This window comes from Scyliorhinus canicula, chromosome 1 (genome assembly GCF_902713615.1).
Source record: "Scyliorhinus canicula chromosome 1, sScyCan1.1, whole genome shotgun sequence".
NCBI lineage: Eukaryota > Metazoa > Chordata > Chondrichthyes > Carcharhiniformes > Scyliorhinidae > Scyliorhinus > Scyliorhinus canicula.
In genome coordinates this window covers 278,481,353-278,501,966 of record NC_052146.1, presented here as the reverse complement: position 1 = coordinate 278,501,966, position 20,614 = coordinate 278,481,353, and the positions used below count along the sequence as shown (strand labels likewise).

Here is a 20,614-nt window from a genome sequence, read left to right as displayed (position 1 = left end):
GGGGTAACAGGAAATGTGACCGGGGTGACCACCCACAGAACTGGGGCGGTATCCAGGCATGGACTGCCATTGCCGTGGCCTGCAAGGCAGCCATCTTCCTGCGCACCCCTCAGACCATCTACCTTGGTGTTGGTTCTGCAGAGTGACACTGGTCTTATGTGTTCCATGTCCCTCTGGTACTGGGCCACCTTCCTCTGTGTCTGCACCATGCTGGCCAGTGCCTTGGCAATGTCACCGACGTTATCAGCCTGCTGTGACTGGGCCTCGCTCAGGTGCACCGCTGCAATGTCCAAGTAGCTCTGGCACATGGCTTCCTGTGAGACAGCAGCCCTGGACCTCAGCCAGTGCCTGCACAGAAAGCCTCAGGCCTTAGACATGCTGAACCATAGCTTAGCCCTCACCCCCCCCCCCCCCCCCCCCCCACACCCCGACGCCTCCACCTTGGCCACCACCTGTGCGGTGTTGGCCTGGGTGGCACGCATAGTGGACACCACCACCTTCTGCTCTTGCACACGGTTGGATTCCTCAGGTGCGGGATGCTTGCCGACATCCCCTCATGTAGTCCCTGCCTCTGTGACAGCATCTCCACTATAGATAGGACTGTCCTTTCCAAAAGCCCGAAACGCGACTGGCGGCAGCAAGTTCCTGGGATCGGCCCGCCCTCCGACCGTCTACCCCCTTCGGGTTCCTATCTCCGCCTGTTGTACCGGACCATCGGTGTGGTGCGCACCAGAGGGTATGCCTCCTCATTAAAGTGCCCAACCGAGGTGAGTGACTCTGGGAGTGTGGAGGGTGTTGGAGACAGCAGTGACAGGAAATCTATGACATCCCCGGGCTTGACCTATGGGGTGTCTTGGGTCTCGCGCCGAGGGCTTCCATCTGTTCAGCACATGGGGAGCTCAGGCTGTGGCACTGGCTGGGGGCAGGGAACATCAGATGGACCCACCCCATCACCAGCAGGTCCTGCAAGACACAAGGCAAGAAGCATTATTAGACTGCAGGTCAGGGGGCGAGTGGTGGTAAGGGTGATTTGGGGTGAGGGTGGAATTGGGGGTATGGGTGAGAGGGGTGTAGAAGTGACGGTGGTGTGGGGGTGAGGGGGTGGATTGAGGTGAGGATGTTGAGAGTGGTGTAAGGGACGAGGTTGACACACGTGGCTACTAAGCAGAGTGTCTTCCTCGCCGGCGGCCGACCTCCACCCCAGCGACATCCTTTTCCTCTGGGCTGCCGACCACGTTGAGACCCATCTGCTCAGCCACGGTGAAGGGATGCAGGTCCAGCAGTCCTCCTCCAGTTTACTCCCGCTTCAGGTGGTTATGGGCGGCCATCTCCTTGGGTGGGGGGGACAGGAAACGACAGTCCAACGCATGCAGCCCAGCGGGTGGGTAGGTAGTGGCTTCAATGGCCAGGGTACACGCCCATGACGGCAGGTATGGTGGGGGTTCGGTCTCCCTTCAGGTTGGGGGTGGTGGTTACAAGTGTGTAGATTGGAGGTTCGTGCCAATGGCACAGTTCTGCCTACTCACCCTGGCCTGAGGTGGTTGTGCAGTTTCTTCCTACGTTGCAGGCCGGTCTAAATCGTGTTGCTGGTGGCGCTGAACGCTTGTTACCTGCGCCCAGGCACGGCAAACGGCAGCGGCTGGTAGCCTCCTTCCCGAGCCAGGGTACAGGGTGGCCCGCCTCTCCTCCACCAAATCCAGGACAGTTTCAAGCTCGGCGTCCATAAAATGGGGTGCCGCTCTCTTTGCCGCCATCTTGTTGGCTGGGATCGTGTGTGTGGGAAGTGCAGCGTGTATATGCGGCTGCAGCTTGTCAGCCTCCTGAGTGTCAATCGCAAAATCAGCGAATTCACAGTTTCTCATTGGAATCGATTGTGTTCCACGTGGCGCCAGTGCTAGCCCCTTAACGGTCACTGAACCGGTCCAGGTGCGGCGGCAGTTTTGCTGTCGTGGAAGTCCACGAATCCTGCCCCGGTGTCAGCACTAAAGGGCGCAATTCTCTGGAAACATTTCTGAGTTCATTTGTGCCACATTTTTAAGGGAGTTTCCCACTGGCTCCGCCAACGAGTTCCCCACCGTTATTCAATGACATGTAGTCACATTTTCGGGCCCTGCGGAGTTTCTCACTGGTTTAGCCCACACTCATAATTTTTTTTAGCACTGGGGAGCTGAACTCAGAGATCGGCCCGCCTTTATGAAAAGGTACCCTGATGTCTCCGTGAGCTTGTGGGTCCCCCCCAACCATGGGCAATGTCACCCTCCACACATATGGGCACTACCCCATACACCCCAAGTGAGGACTCCCCGCTATGGAGGTTCCTGGGGCTCCCCCTCTTCAGACCCTCCCAAGACCCCTTAGAGCATCCCCTCCCTTCCAGGACCCACACCCGTCACCCCTCAAAACTCCCAAGGCCCCTACTTATGTGCCCTGCAAACTCACACTGTTCAGACCCCCCCCCTCCACCTTCCATTCATGGACATGGCCCCTATCAGCCCCTGACCCTCGGCAGTGCCACCCTGGCACCTGGGCAGTGCTCCTGCCAGCTCGGCACTGCCATCTAGGCAGTGAGAGGGCCAGGAGGTCACCCTGCACTGACCTGACCATCCAGGGGTCTCCAATAGCCAGCGAGACCCCCCCCCCCCCCCCCCCCCCCCGGTGGCATTCCATATGGAAGACGTTTGTGTGGACCAGTGCTGAACGGTGCCCGGCTGCGGCCTCGCTGGAGAGGGTGGTGGATCGCGCGAGGGAGGTGAATCCCAGGAAAGTTTGCTGAAACAGGTTTCAAACCGGCTTCGGTGCGTGCCGTTTGGTCCTGCCCCTGAGGGCGGGATTCAGACTCCGACACCTCACGGGACTTGGGTGACTCCCATGAGGCATGAGGACTGTCAGGAAGCCCGCGAGAGGGCTCTCCAGCATTCACCGGGCACTGCGCTCAAGGGATAGCGCAAAGTGGCTGGTGGATCACGTCCTGTGTCTCAGGAATGGAGAATCCAGCAGGAGGTCTATGACTCCAGTCATTTCATGTGCCCATGTTCGTGATAAATGTAATAATGATCCCTCAAGAGGCATCAGTTACAGTTGTTGGATTTGGAATGACCTACTTTGATCTATAAAGAGAGAAAATGAAGTCCCATTGAATAATCCAATAAATATCTGTGTACAGCTACACAATCTGTCATATGCGATCACAGGTAATCACCATATTGGCAAAGATTTCATTACAAACACTGACGAGGGAGTCTCATTATAAAAACACCTTCTGAAAACAAAAGTTTAGATTAACAATAATGTCCTTATGCACCATTTGCTACAGTTAATTTTAGGATGCATTTTGTTTAAACAGTGATTGTTGATACCACTGGGGCTACTAGCTTCAGAGAATTACAGAGCTTGACTGCAAGGATGATTAAAGTTAGCATGACAAGGTGTGAAAATTTAATATCTATTTCCTTGCACTACCCGGCTAAGAAATCTTTACAAGCCAGTACCCACATATTGAAATATTTGAAAAATAATCAAAATCATTATTATAATCCTTAATACTATTTTTTAAATGCATAATGGTGAAATTCTTTTGAAAAATAAATCAGCATGCTCTGCATGTTGTATTTTCTAAACTGTGTCATTCATTCAACATGCTTTGTTATTTATTTAAGTATAGAGGCATTTGAACACTTCATTTTTCGCAAACCCAGCATTTCTATGGGATATTTTCTGCCTGTCACCTTGGAATAATTCAATTTCCTCCTCACGTCTTGAATGTTTGCCATTTCTCCCCTCCTCCCACCTTCCAAAGATTTTCTTTTAATTACAAGAGATTTCAATCAATGTTGCTGCTCACGGTAGCAGGTCCTCAAGCAATAGAAATTTACAATACCTTCATGTTCGACAGTGAAGAGGAAAGCAAGAGCTTCGATGAAGTCATAAAGTACTTTGATCGGCATTGCTTTCCAAAGAAAAATGAAACCTTTGAACGTTATATAATTTGCACCCGTACCCAAAAATCAGGCGAATCTTTTGATAGTTTTTTAACCGACCTGCGGTTGAAGACACAGTTGTGTAATTTTATTACTTTAAAGCCGTCGATAATCCGTCATCAGATAGTGTTCCGGACATCGAATGATAAGCTACGTGAGAGGCTATTGAGCGAAGAAGAGCTTCAATTAGAAAATGCTATCAAGATTTGTCATGCAAGTGAGTTGGCTGCACAGAAAATTAGTACGTTCAACCTGAAACATTTTGGGGCCAATCTGGAAGAAGGCCCAAATGCCATCAGCACTGTGATGCAGTTGAATAAAAAATGTGGCCTCAGTACGGGTGGCCATTTTAAGCGGCCGACCGGATCTGCCATTTTATGCCAGCGATGTGGCAATCAACATGGGCCACAGCAATGTCCAGCATTTGGGAAGGTGTGTTCCAAGTATGGCCGAACAAATCACTTTGCGAAGCAATGTTTTCGATGCCAGCAGTGGACCAAACAGGATCAGTCAACTCAATTGATGAGATGTCCTTAAAGACCTGTTTTTCTTTGATCTGATTTCGACTCAGGACACGATGAGTCCGAATATGCAGAGTAAGGAATTCTTACTAACCTGTTGTGGCAATAGTGATAGTGATGATGATACCATCGAAGACAGATGGACGTTGCAGTGATGCTGAATGCCACATTGTTCAAATGCAAGCTTGACACGGGAACGAGGGCTAACCTTCTCAATTTGTCCGATCCGAACGGGCTGCGAGTTAAACCGAAACCGTCGATGAAACAAGTGTAGTGAACCACAGTAGCGTAATTCACACTGTATTACTATGTCTCTGTAAGTTCGGCACACGAGCAGTTGCGCTGCTCTGCCACTAGGGGGAGATGCACTGGGAGTGTACGGGAGTTTGTACTGGGCTCCACCCTTGGCTCCACCAACGGCTCATCCCCCCTAACCGGATGTATAAAGGTTGATGCTGAGAGCCTGCCTGCCAGTTCATCTGGAGTTCATCGTGTCACAGGCTGACTCTGTTGTAAGACGATTAAAACCACTGTTCACTTCTAACCACGTGTCGCGTGAATTGATGGTCTCATCAACAAGACTGCTGAAAGACTACAATGGGAATGAGATTGCAATGCCGGGAGCATGTGAACTCGAAGCATGGGTATATAGCAGAAGTCACATCATACCATTTTCCATTATGGACACGGAACGCGAGTCCATCGTAGGAGCAGACAGATATGAAGCCCTGAACCTAGTTGAGCGGCTGTACATTCCAGACAGCACTGCGACTAGGATCATTGCGACTTGCAACAAGATATCATTGTGGAGTTATCCGATGAGAAACAAGCAAAAGTCAAAGTGGCGTAAAATAAACCAGATGAAGAGATGGAGGATCCAAAGGGAATTACTGAATTCTGGTTAACAGACTTCAAATATTTGAATTTGCTCAGTGACATGATACAGGAGCATGATGAGTCTATCTCAAAGCATCTACCTGCAAGATGTAAATGTAAAATATTTAGAGCCTGGACAGCCAATGAGCTTTTATCTCGAGTTTAAGTTTGAACCAAATGAGTATTTCACAAATGAGGTACTCGCAAAAACATACCAGATGGAGTTCATAGAATCATAGAATTTACAGTGCAGAAGGAGGCCATTCGGCCCATCGAGTCTGCACTGGCTCTTGGAAAAAGCACCCTACCAAGCCCACACCCCCACCCTATCCCCATAAGCCAGTAATGCCACCCAACACTAAGGGCAATTCCGGACACTAAGGGCAATTTAGCATGGCTAATCCACCTAACCTGCACATCTTTGGACTGTGCGAGAAAACCGGAGCACCCAGAGGAAACCCACGCACACACGGGGAGAACGTGCAGACTCCGCACAGACAGTGACCCAAGCCGGGAATCGAACCTGGGACCCTGGAGCTGTGAAGCAATTTTGCTCATCACTATACTACCGTGCTGCCTAGTTGCAAGACTTTTTATTCTTTGATGAACAAGAAACCGCGGGATGCACAGGGTACCACATCAACTGGAACAAAGGAAAATACGTTGCACTGAAAACCATTAAAACAAAGCAGAAGCATAAAGGTCGGGACACTGGTAGAACAGTTACGAAAACTGTTCCTTTCATCAATTTCTTCAGTCGTCCTGAAGTTCCAGAACATGGAGAGTTGAATGAAAGTCCTGCAGCAAGACTCGCTGCTGACTTTGAAATTGGTCACTTCTTGCATGAACATATGATTCTACATGCAATGTCATACTTTACAGGAAAAGCCATTGAAGATGATGATGACTCCGATGATGGTTACAATGATGATAATTACAACATAATTACAACGGGCCTCATGGTAGCATGGTGGTTAGCATCAATGCTTCACAGCTCCAGGATCCCAGGTTCGATTCCCGGCTGGATCACCATCTGTGTGGAGTCCGCACGTCCTCCCCGTGTGTGCGTGGGTTTCCTCCGGGTGCTCCGGTTTCCTCCCACAGTCCAAAGATGTGCGGGTTAGGTGGATTGGCCATGCTAAATTGCCCGTAGTGTAAGGTTAATGGGGGGATTGTTGGGTTATGGGTATACGGGTTACGTGGGTTTAAGTAGGGTGACCATTGCTCGGCACAACATCTAGGGCCGAGGGGCCTGTTCTGTGCTGTACTGTTCTAAAAAAAAAACAACCATGATTACAATGAGGAAAGTGGAGACTCAAATGATGAGCCAGAAGAGGACGCTATTCTAGTCACCACACTACCAGAAGGATGTGGATGCTTTGGAGAGGGTACAGAAGCGGTTTACTAGGATGGTGCCTGGTATGGAGGGTATTAGCTACGAGGAGAGGTTAGATAAACTCAGTCTGTTCTCACTGGAACCATGAGGTTGAGAGGCGACCTGATAGAGGTCTACAAGATTATCAGTGGCAAGGACAGGGTGGATAGTCAGATGCTCTTTCTTAGGGTAGGAGAGTCAAGTACTAAGGGACATAGGTTTAAAGTGCATGGGGAAAACTTTAGAACAGATGTGTGAGGCAAGTTTTTTATACAGAGGGTGGTAAATATATGGAACGCGCTGCCTGGGGAGGTAGTGGGAGCAGGTACGATAGCGGCATTTAAGCGACATCTAGACAAATATATGAATAGGGTGGGAATGGAAGGATATGGACTCCGTAAGTGCAGACGGTTTTAGTTTAGGCAGGCACCATGGTTGGCGCTGGCTTTGAGGGCCGAAGGGCCTGTTCCTATGCTGTTTTGTTCTTTGCTTTTTGAGGTGATCACAAGGGGCACACAGTCTGCACAGGACAATGATAAGTGTGAAAGCTTTAAGGTGGCATACGCAGAAGCTGAAAGTTGATTTGCAGCAGCAGACCCATCAAATGAGAGCACATCAATTGCGAGCAATTGTAACTGAAGAAATAATCCCCATTCTGGAGAGATTAGCTCCAGAGCAATACAATGAATCATCTTATGCCCAAGGAATGGTTCCCGCAGTGGATTCCCCAATACTCGAGGCCACTCCACCAAAAGACTTGCAGTAAGAGCAGATGGATACATCTTCGTCCAGTTCTCCAATGAAAGATCATCATAGAATTTACAGTGCAGAAGGAGGCCATTTGGCCCATCGAGTCTGCACCGGCTCCTGGAAAGAGCACCCTACCCAAGGTTAACACCTCCACCCTATCCCCATAACCCAGTAACCCCACCCAACACTAAGGGCAATTTTGGACACTAAGGGCAATTTATCATGTCCAATCCACCTAACTTGCACATCTTTGGACTGTGGGAGGAAACCGGAGCACCCGGAGGAAACCCACGCACACACACGGGGAGAACGTGCAGACTCCACACAGACAGTGACCCAAGCCGGGAATTGAACCTGGGACCCTGGAGCTGTGAAGCAATTGTGCTAACCACTATGCTACCGTGCTGCCCATGATGAAGAATGTATCGTCACATCAGATGAAAATGAGACAACAATCAGTTCTCCAACAAAAGATGAAGCATATATCATCGTATTAGATGAGGTTGAACCGCTAATTGAGGCCAAAATATGCAAAACAAATTCCAGAAGCAACACTTAATATTGAGGACATTGATCCAGCTAAGACACTGAAATGCGAAGATTTGTAGATCATTCCTGAAGTCACAGACTTGACTACAACTACAAAAGCGTCCAAAGGTATGCCGACTGTGGATGCCTCACCAGTTGAGGGGCATGCAGCACAGTGTTCGATCACTAGCACTATGGATCAACTAAAACTCCTCAATCCAGCAACGGCCTCAGAATCAGCTATTATGATAAAGAGCCAGAGTCAGCATTCACAGCAAAAGATCCAGAAGCAGCCATTGCAACAAGGGGTCCAGAACCGGTTAATCTCATGGCAGAGTCCAGCAGCAACAAGGATGTCACTAGAATTTTTAAAAAAGGAGACGCAATCAGCGGATCATTCAAATGAGAAGGGGAAGAGAAGAGGAGTTGATGACACAGTTGGACAACCGGGTAGCACCTTTAACAATGAAGACACAAGCATCGGCAATACGGCCGATATGCAAGAAAACACACAGAGCCGGAGTAGGAAGCATCATATCAAAAGGTCGAAAAAGTTGGTAATGCAAAAAAGACCAGCCAGAAAACAGTCTTCCGAAAGCTAAAGTGAGATGGAGGATCTGGTCAAGGTTCAGAAGACCAATCAGACAATGTCGTTCTGAACATGTAATGAACTGTGCACATGGGACACGTTTAAAATTATCAGGCATATTATGTTTTGTAAAACAGTTACACTTGTATATGTGACTTGTTTAAAATTAGTATGCAGATCATGTTTTGTAAAGCACAGTTACATTTCAAACATGCAACATGTACAAATCTATAAATGTTAACACCTCCAAAGGAAGGGGGATGTGGTGATATGCCTGTGCAGTTTTGTGTATAGTTATCTATCAATGTATATAGTAGGGCGGCATGTGGCGCAGTGGTTAGCACTGGGACTGCAGCACTGAGGACCCGGGTTCGAATCCCGTCACTGTCCGTGTGGAGTTTGCACATTTGCCCCATGTCTGCGTGGATTTCACCCCACAACCCATTTGGCCACACTAAATTGCCCCTTAATTGGAGAAAAAATAATTGAGTACTCTAAATTTATAAATAAAAATCAATGTATATAGTTATTGATATGACCTCCAACCAGCAGGTGGCAACAGAGATTATTGGTCAGTTAACTTTCCAAGTGTTGATCTTGTTGATAAATTACATTACTGTGAAAGAACTAGATGTTCTAGATGTTTGGCAGCACGGTAGCATTGTGGATAGCACAATTGCTTCACATCTCCAGGTTCGATTTCGGCTTGGGTCACTGTCTGTGTGGAGTCTGCACATCCTCCCCGTGTGTGCGTGGGTTTCCTCCGGGTGCTCCGGTTTCCTCCCACAGTCCAAAGATGTGCAGGTGGATTGGCCATGATAAATTGCCCTTAGTGTCCAAAATTCTATGATCTATGATTAACCTTGGACAAAAGTTCGGCATAACATCGTGGGCCGAAGGGCCTGTTCTGTGCTGTATTTCTCTATGTTCTATGTTAATTGACAAAGTTAATTGATGAGGGAAGGGCTGTAGATGTCATATACATGGACTTCAGTAAGGCGTTTGATAAAGTTTCCCATGGCAGGTTGATGGAAAAAGTGAAGTTGCATGGGGTTCAGGGTGTACTAGCTAGATGGATAAAGAACTGGCTAGGCAACAGGAGACAGAGAGTAGTGGTGGAAGGGAGTGTCTCAAAATGGAGAAAGGTGACCAGTGGTGTTCCACAGGGATCCGTGCTCGGACCACTGTTGTTTGTGATATACATAAATGATCTGGACGAAGGTATAGGTGGTCTGATAAGCAAGTTTGCAGATGATACTAAGATTGGTGGAGTTGCAGATAGCGAGAGGACTGTCATAGAATACAGCAAAATATAGATAGATTGGAGAGTTGGGCAGAGAAATGGCAGATGGAGTTAAATCCAGGCAAATGCGAGGTGATGCATTTTGGAAGATCTAATTCAAGAGCGGACTATACAGTCAATGGAAGAGTCCTGGGGAAAATTGATGTACAGAGAGATCCGGGAGTCCAGGTCCATTGTACCCTGAAGGTGGCAACGCAGGTTAATGGAATGGTCAAGAAGGCAAACAGCATGCTTGCCTTCATCGGACGGGGTATTGAGTACAAGAGTCGGCAGGTCATGTTACAGTTGTATAGGACTTTGGTTAGGCCACATTTGGAATACTGCGTGCAGTTCTGGTCGCCACATTACCAGAAGGATGTGGATGCTTTAGAGAGGGTGCAGAGGAGGTTCACCAGGATGCTGCCTGGTACGGAGAGTGCTAGCTATGAAGAAAGGTTGAGTAGATTAGGATTGTTTTAGTTGGAAAGACGGAGGTTCAGGGGGTACCTGATTGCGGTCTGCAAAATTATGAGAGGTATGGACAGGGTGGATAGCAACAAGCTTTTTCCAAGAGTGGGGTGTCAATTACAAGGGGTCACGATTTCAAGGTGAGAGGGGGAAAGTTTAAGGGAGATGTACGTGGAATGTTTTTTATGCAGAGGGTGGTGGGTGCCTGGAACACTTTGCCAGCGGAGGTGGTAGAGGCGGGCATGATAGCATCATTTAAGATGCATCTAGACAGATATATGAATGGGCGGGGAACAGAGGGAAGTAGGTGTTTGGAAAATAGGCGACAGGTTTAGATAATGGATCTGGATCGGCGCAGGCTGGGAGGGCCAAAGGGCGTGTTCCTGTGCTGTAATTTTCTATGTTCTTTGACATGGGACAAAGTGCACACTCCACACAGTCATGCAAGACGGAAATCAAACGTGGGTCCCTGGCGTTATGAGGCTGTTAAAAAAATATTTTACTCCAAACATAAACAATAACACCACATTCCAACAGGACAGAGTTAAGTTTGTACATTTTCCCCCTTTTCGTGCCCCCCCCCCACCCATCCACCCGCCCCCTTCCTACGCTGAACAGCTCCTCAAATATTATCATGAATGGCCTCCACCACACTTCAAATCCCTCCTCTGACCCCCTTAACGCAAACTTAATATTTTTAAACCGGAGAAACTGATACTGATCCCCCAGTCGAGCCGCAAACCCCGGTGGCGTATCCGACCTCCAATTCAAATGAGTCCTTCACCGGGTAATCAGAGAGGCAAAGGCAATGACATCAGCCCCCTTCCCCTCCAGCAGACATGTGAACATAATTCACCGGCCCCCACCCCGCTTCTCACACCCATTGTTAACCCCGGGAAGAACCCACTCATCCAAGTCCGAGTCATGTGTACCCTATGCACCACTTTAAACTGAAGCAAGCTCATTCTAGCACAGGAGGTTGCTTTCACGCGCCGCATCGCCTCACACCAGAGCCCCCATCCCATCTCCCTCCCCAACTCCCCTTCCCATTTCCACTTGATTCTTTCCACCCGCACCTTGCCCTGCTCTCCCAGCCACCCGTATATGTCCCCGGCCCTGCCCTCCCCACCTCATCTAGGAGCAGCAACTTCCCCAGCAGCGCATACTCCGGTAATTGGGGAACATCAGTAGCTCCTTGTGCGCAAAGCCCCGCACTTGCCAGTACCTAAACTTCCTCCCCCTATGTAACTCAAACCTCTCCCGCAGCTCATCCAACCCAGTAAATTTCCCCTCCAAGAACATATCCCTGACCCACTTCAAACCCTCCTCCTTCCAATCCCATCCACCACCACCCCCGCCCTCCATCAGAACCGACATGTGGCCCAGCTTAAAGTGCCTCCTCAACTGATTCCAGATCTTAATAGTCAACTCCGCACCCGGACTCCCCATATACGTCCTTGGAGCCAGTGGCAACTTGGCCGTCACCAGAGCCCTAAACCCGAGCCCCGATAAGACTCCTCCTCCACTGATCCACTCTCCCCCCCCCACCACCCCTGAAAACCATCACCTCACCTTCTCCACAATCGCTTCCAGCTGGACAAGTGCATCAGGTTCGGAGCACCAACACCCCTCCCTGCCTCTGCCTTTGCAGCAGGGTCATCTTCACCCTCAGCACCTTCCCTGCTCACACAAGATCTGAGACCAGCACCTCCACCTTCCGGAAAAAGACCTTCGGAAGGAAAATCAGGAGGGTCTGAAAGACAAACAGGAAGCTTGGCAGCACATTCATCTTTACCACCTGCACCCTCCCTGCCAATGTCAAATGCAACACCTTTTAAAGTCCCACCTAACCTCTTCCATTAACCATGTCAGGTTCCACCCATGCATTGTGGCCCGCACATGCATTATATGGATCCCCAAATACCTAAACCACTCCCTTGCCACCTTAAATGGTAGCGCCCGAGGTTGGCCCCCATCCCACTGCGTTCACCAGAAACACCTCTCCTCCCTACATTCAACTTGTAGCCAGAAAACGACCCCAATCTCTACAACAAGCCCGTAATTCTGCCCATACTTTCCAATGATCCAACACAAACAACAACAGGTTGTCCGCATACCCAGTGTTCCCTATACTCCCTCACAATCCCTTGCCACTCAGCTGACACCCGAATGGCCATCGCCAGGGGTTCCAAAGCAAACATAAACGACAGCAGGCACCCCTCCTTTGTTCCCTTATGCAACCCAAATTACCCCAAACTCGTCTCAGTCGAACACTAGCCATGGGGACGCATACAACAATCGCACCCAAGCCACAAACTTCGGTCCAAACTAAAACCTTCCCAAAACTTCAAACCGCCACTGTACATAGTCAAATGCCTTCTCCACGGACACGATCTGATGGAGTCATGACTACATACAGCAACCTCCTAACGTTACAGGAGAGCTGCCTCCCACTCACAAAACCTGTTTGGTCTTCAGAAACCACTTCCGGGCGCACCCCTCCAAACTCCACGCCAACACCTTCACCAGGACTTTCACATCCGGGTTTAGCAGCGAAATGGGCCTGTGGGACCCACAGTCCAGTGGGACATTCCCCTTTTTCGGAATCAACAAAATTGACGCCTGTGCTAACATAGCCAGCAATTCCCCCTTCTCCACCGCCTCACCGTGCTTGTAAAACTCCGCCAGAAAGTCATCCGGCCCGGGGGTTTCCCTGACTCCATCCTACTAATGCACTCCATCATCTCCCTTAACCCCAAAGGCTCCTCTAATGCCTGCCTCTTCCCATCCTCCAACTCTGGGAACTCCAACCCACCTAAAAACCACCCTATATCTTCTGCTTAAACACCTCATTTATTCTTTCTGGGTCTGACACCACCTCCCCCTTCTCCGCCGTCACCTGCAAAATCTCCCTGGCCACTGCCTGATGCTGCAACTGGTGAGCCAACATATGACTCGCCTACTCCCCATACTCATACTGCACCCTCTCGCCCTCCGCAGCAGCCCCACCACCTTGCCCTTTGTCAACTGAACAAATTGCCACTGCAACCTCTTCCTCTCTGCCAACAGCTCCTTCGTGAGGGCCACCTAGTATCTCCTGTCCACCTCAACCATCACGTCCAATAATCGCCGGTGTTCCTCGCTCCTCATCCTATCCCATGAGCCTTAAACGAAATAATTTTGCCTCAGACCACCACCTTCAAGACCTCCCAAAACATAGCCGCTGATACCTCGCCATTCTGGTTGAGCTCCACATAGTTTTTAATTATCATTCACACCCACCCACAAAACCTCTTATCAGCCAAAAGTCCCGAATCCAGCCTCCACCCTGGCCTCTGCACCTGTCCCAAACCAAACCTCACATCTAACCAGTGTGGTGTATGGTTTCAGATCACAATCCATACACACTCCGCCCCTACCATCCCCATCAGCAGTGCCCGGCTCACCAAAAAATAATCAATCCTAGAGTATATCAAATACACGTGCGAGAAGAAATACTCCCTTCGTCCCCGGGATCCTAATCCTCCACGGATCCACCATTCCCATCCTTTCCATGAACCCTCCCAGCTCTTTCGCCATCTTCAACGTTCCCATCGACTTAGGGCTCGACTATCCACCCTCGGCTCCATTACACGATAAAAATACTCCCCACGATCAACTGTTGAGAGTCTAGCTCCAGAATGGCTCCCAGTAACCTCTTTACCAAACCAACATCAGCCCGATTAGGTGCATATACTTTTATCAACACCACTGGCATCCCCTCTAACACCCCACTCATGATCACGTACCTTCCCCCCTCACCCTCTTCCTGCCCGGGTCCCGCACCTCCCTGATCCCCGTAAGCCCCATTCTCTTGCTCACCAAAATGACCACCCAACTTGACTTCGAATTAGACCCCGAGTGAAACACTTGTCCCACCCATCCCTTCCTCAGCCTCATCTGATCTTTCATCCGGAGAGGTGTCTCGTGTAAGCAAATCACCTCCGCCCTCAAGATCTTCAGGTGCATGAACACCCAAGACCTCTTGACCGGCTCATTCAGTCTCGGCTCATTCAGCCTCGACGCCTGCCCAAAGGCCCCCTCCCACACAACGCCTGAAAGCAGCAACAATACCACTCTTACCAAAAATAATCTATCAATAAACACAAAAGACCTCCCAGAAGAAGTTGGAGATGGGGAGTGGGGGGGGATTAAAAATATCCAACTTAACTTCCCCCCACATTAGCAGACAAGAACAATAACAAAAACCCAACTTTCATGGTAAACTCCGCCCTCCCAAGTCACCATTCAGCTCTCCCTCAACTTAATAATAACCTTTATTGTCACAGTTTGACTTACATTAACACTGCAATGAAGTTACTGTGAAAAGCCCCGAGTCACTATATTCCGGCGCCTGTTCGGATACACAGAGGGAAAACTCAGAATGTCCAATTCGCCTATGACCCCTGATAAAGTAATTCGCCTCCTCCAGCATCCCTGAGTAATATTCCCGGCCATCATCGGTCACCCAAAGCCTGGCCAGGTACAACACCCCAAATTGAATCTGTCGTCGGCACAGCACGGCCTTGTTGAACCCCACTCACATCCTAGCCAATTCCGCTCCAATGCCCTAATAAATCTGGACTTGATTTCCCTCTCATTCACAGACCAGTTTTGAATTGGCCCTGCTCAGAATCTTCTTCTTGTCTAGAAATCTGTGCATCCATGCAATCACTGCCCGAGGTGGCTCCCCCGCTCTCGGCTTCTGCCTCAATGACCTATGAACCCGGTCCACCTCTGGGCCCTTGTCCAACATCTTCTCCTCCGCCAACATGGCCAACACCCTCATGACATACTTTGTGGCGCTCGTTCCCTCCATTCCCTCCCGAAGGCCCATAATCCGCAGATTTTGTCGCCTCGACCTATTCTCTTGATCCTCCACCTTCAGCCGCAGCAACTTGCACAGAACCTCCAGGATCGTCACCTCCACCTCCAAAGACACACTGTGGTCACTCTAGTCAGACACCACCTTCTCCACCTGCCAGACTGTCACAACCTGTGTGTCAAGGCACTTTTCTGGGTTACAGGGATAGGGTGGAGGTGTGGGCTTAGGTAGGGTGCTCTTTCAGGGGGCGTTGTAGACTCGATGGGCCGAATGACCTCCTTCTGCACTATAAATTCTATAACTCTATGAGTCTGAAGGCTTGTGTTTCACGTTCACTGCAGAGTTAATTGCAAAGGTACAATTTCATCTGCCAAATTGGTATTTTAATGAGTATACATGACATGTCAATATATTAAAAATAGGATCCCACCACTTGCCATCATGAAGTTTGATCTATCTTCAATCCAGCAGAACCTTAATTCCAGACTTTTAACCCACCATCAAGAAGTTGACATTTCACCTCCTGCACAATTAAATGTGCTCACCCCTGCCACCTCATTTCCAGCTGTCAGTAGCAGCTCAAGATTCCTCCTAATGTCTCTCTCTCAAAGCAGATACTTTATTCTCAGAGTAGTACAATCTTCAGTCAGTATTTTCATTAGATTCCAGACAGTTAATCTCCAGCTACTCAAAAATAAATTATATTTTTCCAGGATAGTTTGCCCACCTGCAGATTTCCCTTGAGGAGCTCAATTCCCTAATCAACTTCTCATTCCACATTCTAAACATTATTAAAAATCCTGTCTGGGCAAATAGTCAGAAATAGTAGATGTGTTGGGAATTGGGGGAAGTCAGGGTTCAATACCAATCGGGTAACCCAGAAGAAAGTTCAGAATGCCTGTCAATGACCTTTTAGCTCAGCCAGCTCACCTGCACTTTATGTGCATGTTTGCTGTCCAATGCAAGGTAACAGCTGCCATGAAAGAGGGCGAGAGTGCCTTAATGCATGGAGCATTTGGAAATAGTGGATGCATTGGTGGTCATCTTCCGGGATTCCATAGGCTCTGGAACAGTCCCTGCAGATTGGAGGGCAGCTAATGTCACTCCAATATTTAAAAGAAAGGTAGAGAGAAAGCAGGGAATTTTAGACCAGTAAGCCTAACATGGGTAGTGGGGAAAGTTTTTCAATCTATTATCAAGGACTTTATCGCGGATCATTTAGATAGCAGTGGCAGGATCAGTCAGAGTCAGCATGGATTTATGAAGGGCAAATCACGCTTGACAAATCTGTTGGAATTCTTTGAAGATGTAACTAGTACAGTTGACAAGGGGGAGCCAGTCGATGTGGTATATTTGGACTTTCAGAAGGCGTTTGACAAAGTCCTGCAGAAGAGATTATTGTGAAAGATTAAAGTTTATGGGATTGGGGGAAGTGCATTGAGGTGGATAGAAAACTGGTTGGCAGTGAGGATTTAAAGAGGAGGGACTAATGGATCCTTTTCAAATTGGCAGGCAGTAACTAGTGGGGTGCTGGGACCCCAGCTATTCACACCATATATTAATGATTTGGATGAGGGAACAAAATATAACATCAAAATGTTTGCAGATGATACGAAGTTGGGTGGGAGGGTGAACTATGTCAAGGATGCAGAGATCCTTCAGCATGATCTGGACAGGTTGGGCAAGTGGGCAAATCAATGGCAGATGCTGTATAATTTGGATAAGTGTGAGGTTATTCACTTTGGAAGCAAAAACAGGAAGGCAGAATTTTATCTGAACGGTTGTAAATTGGGAGAGGGGACTCTGCAGTGGGACCTGTGTGTCTTTGTGCACCAGGCGCTGAAGGGAAGCATGCAGGTGCAGCAGGTGGTAAAAGAGGCTAATGGCATGTTGGCCTTCATTGCGAGAGGTTTTGAGTAAAGGAGCAGAAATGTGTTGTTGCAATTATACAGGGCCTTGGTAAGGCCACACCTCAAATATTGTGTGCAGTTTGGTCTTCTTTTCTGAGGAAGGATGTTCTTGCTCTCGTGGGAATGCAGCAAAGGTTTACGAGACCGATTCCAGGGATGGCGGGACTGTCATATGAGGAGAGATTGACTAGGTTAGGATTGTTCTCGCTGGAGTTCAGAAGGATAAGTGGGAATCTCATAGAGACTTATAAAATTCAACGGGACTAGACAGGGTGGATGCAGGGAAGATGTTCCCGATGGTGAGTGGGTCCAGAACCAGGGGTCACAGTCTGAGGATTCTGGGTAAACCATTTCAGACAGAGATGAGAAAAGGTTTCTTCACCCAGGACCACAAGAAACTTCAGAGAGTCGTGAACATAGCCCAGTCCATCACACGAACCTGCCTCCCGTCCATTGACTCCATCTACATATCTCACTGCCTGGGGAAAGCGGGCAGCATAATCAAAGACCCTCCCACCCAGCTTACTCACTCTTCCAACTTCTTCCGTCGGGCAGGAGATACAGAAGCCTGAGAACTCACACGAACAGACTGAAAAACAGCTTCTTCCCCACTTTTACCAGACTCCTAAATGACCCTCTTATGGACGGACCTCATTAACACTACACCCCTGTGTGCTTCATCCGATGCCGGTGCTTATGTAGTTACATTGTATACCTTGTGTTGCCCTATTATGTATTTTCTTTTATTCCCTTTCTTCCCATGTACTTAATGATCTGTTGAGCTGCTTGCTGAAAAATACTTTTCACTGTACCTCGGTACACGTGATAATAAACAATTAAAATCCAATCCAGATTTCTATATCTTCTGCCTAATGAAAGGGTCTGGAAGAAGGCTAAGCCTGGGTGGGACGGGTCTCTGACAATGCTGTCTGCATTCCTGAGGCAGCGGGAGGTGTAGACAGAATCAATGTGGGGGTGGCAAGCTTGTGTGATGCGTTGGGCTGAATTCACCAAACTCTGCAGTCTATCAGACTCCTGAATAACCCTCAGACGGACTGAACTGATCTTTTCACACATCTTTATCTACTGAGTAGCACTACGCACCATATGCTTCACTCGATGCTTGTGTCTATGTATTTACATTGTGTATTTATGTATGTCCTTTTTTTTCATGTATGGAACGTCTGTCTGGGCTGTACGCAGAACGATTCTTTTCACTGTACCTCAGAAAACTTAACAATAAATCAAATCAATCAATCATCCATGATTATATCGAAGGCAGAGCAGATTCACCGGCCAAATGGTCTACTCCTGCTCCTACATCTTATGTACTTATAAGGACCTGCATGACTTAATTTCAACTCAAGTATTAAGAGGCCTGGATCAAATTGAAATTTGGAGGTTTGGAGTTCGAAACAAAAGAATATAAAGCATGACAATCGATTTCAGACGGGCAAAGACGGCATTATAGTTGAATGACACCTCATTTGATGTACAACTCGGTCAGTAAGGTGAAAAGAAAGAACGATTTGCATTTACATCGCGCTTTTCATAACCACTGGGTGTCTAAAAGCACTTCACAGCGAATGAAGTAATTTTGAAATGTGAGAAATATGGCAGCCAAAATGTGAACAGCAAAATCCCACATTCATCAATGTGATGATAGTCAGATAATCTGTTTTTTGTGATGTTGATTGAAGTAGAAATATTGGTCAGGGCACCAAGGATAGCTCCACTGATCTTTATTGAACTAGTGCCATGGGTTCTTTTACATCCATTCATGCAGGCTGTTGGCCTCATCTGAAAGAGGACAGCTCTTGTGTAGCTCCCCTCAGCGCTCTACAAGTGTTGCCATGATTTTTATGTTCAAGAACTAAAGTGGGACTTGACCCAGAACCTTGTGACCCAGAGACAAGAGTTCTACCAACTGAGCCATGGCTGACACTTCTAGGGCGGGACTCTCTCAGCCCACACCGGGTCGGAGAATTGCCGATTCTCCGGTGAGCGGAGAATCGGCGCCGTGCGGCGCCGGTCGGGGGCCGCTCTATGCGGCCCCCTGCCGATTCTCCGCCTGGGATGGGCCGAGTGGCCGGACAAAAAAGCCCGAGTTCCGCCAGCGCCATTCACATCTGGTCTTACCTGGCGGGACCTCGGCATCCATCCTGTCTGGGGCGGCCTGGTGGCAGGGGAGGAGGTCCGAACCGGGGAGGGCCTCCACCATGGCCTGGACGCGATCAGGGCCTACCGATCAGCAGGCCGGCCTCTCGTGGTGGGGGCCTCTTTTGCTCCGCACCGGCACCTGTAGCCCTATGCCATGTTGCGTTGGGGCCAGCGCGGAGAAGGAGGCTACCATGCATGCGTGCATTCGTGCTCATTTGACGCCAGCGTGCATGTGCAGGCCTGCGGCGCCCGTTTGGCGCCAGTATCGGCAGCTGGAGTGGCGTGGGTCGCTCCAGTGCCGTGCTGGCCTCCCGTAGAGCTGAGGATCGCTATACATAGTGGTCCACTTACGCCGTCCTTAAACTCTCCAGTTTTTACAACGGCATAAACACTCTGCCTTCAGATGGGACAATCCCGCCCCAGGTGTGTGGCTGGAGGTACCAAGGAAGTCAGCAGCAGGGGCATACTATCATGCACATGGATTCAACACAGGAGCCGTTTCAGTGCCCCAGCCAAGTCAGCAAAAGACAGCTGCATATACACTTACAGCCTGCTGTGTGCATTATCCACTCCCTCACTCTGTCTTCTGAAACCCACTAAACCACATCACTCCCCAAACCTACCTTGTATGCACACTCATCTTTCACTTTCTATGCACTTCCTCGCATCCTTATTAAGTTGCATTTGCAATGCGGCAGTATGTCTATGTCCTCCTGAAGTCTCCTGTGAGCTTGCTCAGTACTATCTTTTCACTTTATGGGCATTGCTGGCAAGACCATCCTTTGTTGTCCATCCCTAATTGCCCATAAACTGAGTGGCTAGATCAGCCAATGCAGAGGGCAGTTAAGAATCAACCACATTGCTGTATGTCTAGACTCGCATGTTGCCAGATCAGGTAAGGATGGCAGATTTGAAGTCATTGATGAGCCAAATGGCATTTTCCTTCAGACGATATATATAGTTTCATGGTCACCAGTTACCATGGTGGGATTTGAACCCATGACCCCAGTGACATTACCACCACGCTACCGTCTACCCACAAATTTATTATAGTAATGTTATATATCATCTGCAAATGTTGAAATTGACCTCTCTATACCCAAATTGAGGTGACTTATGTATAAGAAAGCCATGAGTGTTAATTGCAACACCAGGGGGACCTCCATTGCCTAGTGATAAGGATACTACACTCCAGTCATAAAAAGATCCATTCATCATTACTATCTGCCTATTACCACTTAGCCAATTATCTGCAAGTAGTTACCACCATCCCTTTAAGCCTTTGCCTCTATTTTCTGAACAAATCTGTTGTAT

The 20,614-nt window shown here is 48.7% G+C and overlaps 1 protein-coding gene across 7 annotated transcripts in view; it reads right to left on the bottom strand.

Annotated features, from left to right (window-relative positions):
• LOC119974729 (CAP-Gly domain-containing linker protein 4-like) overlaps nucleotides 1-20,614 on the bottom strand; it is a 513,643-nt gene that overhangs the window by 269,378 nt on the left and 223,651 nt on the right. For 6 of the 7 annotated variants that reach the window (XM_038813915.1, XM_038813928.1, XM_038813946.1 and 3 more), the window contains one exon: nucleotides 4,593-4,733. The exons of the other annotated variant lie outside the window; for it this stretch is intronic. In XM_038813915.1, the coding sequence (XP_038669843.1) occupies nucleotides 4,593-4,733 (141 nt within the window). The remainder of the gene's footprint in view (nucleotides 1-4,592; nucleotides 4,734-20,614) is intronic. 7 annotated transcript variants of the gene reach the window in all.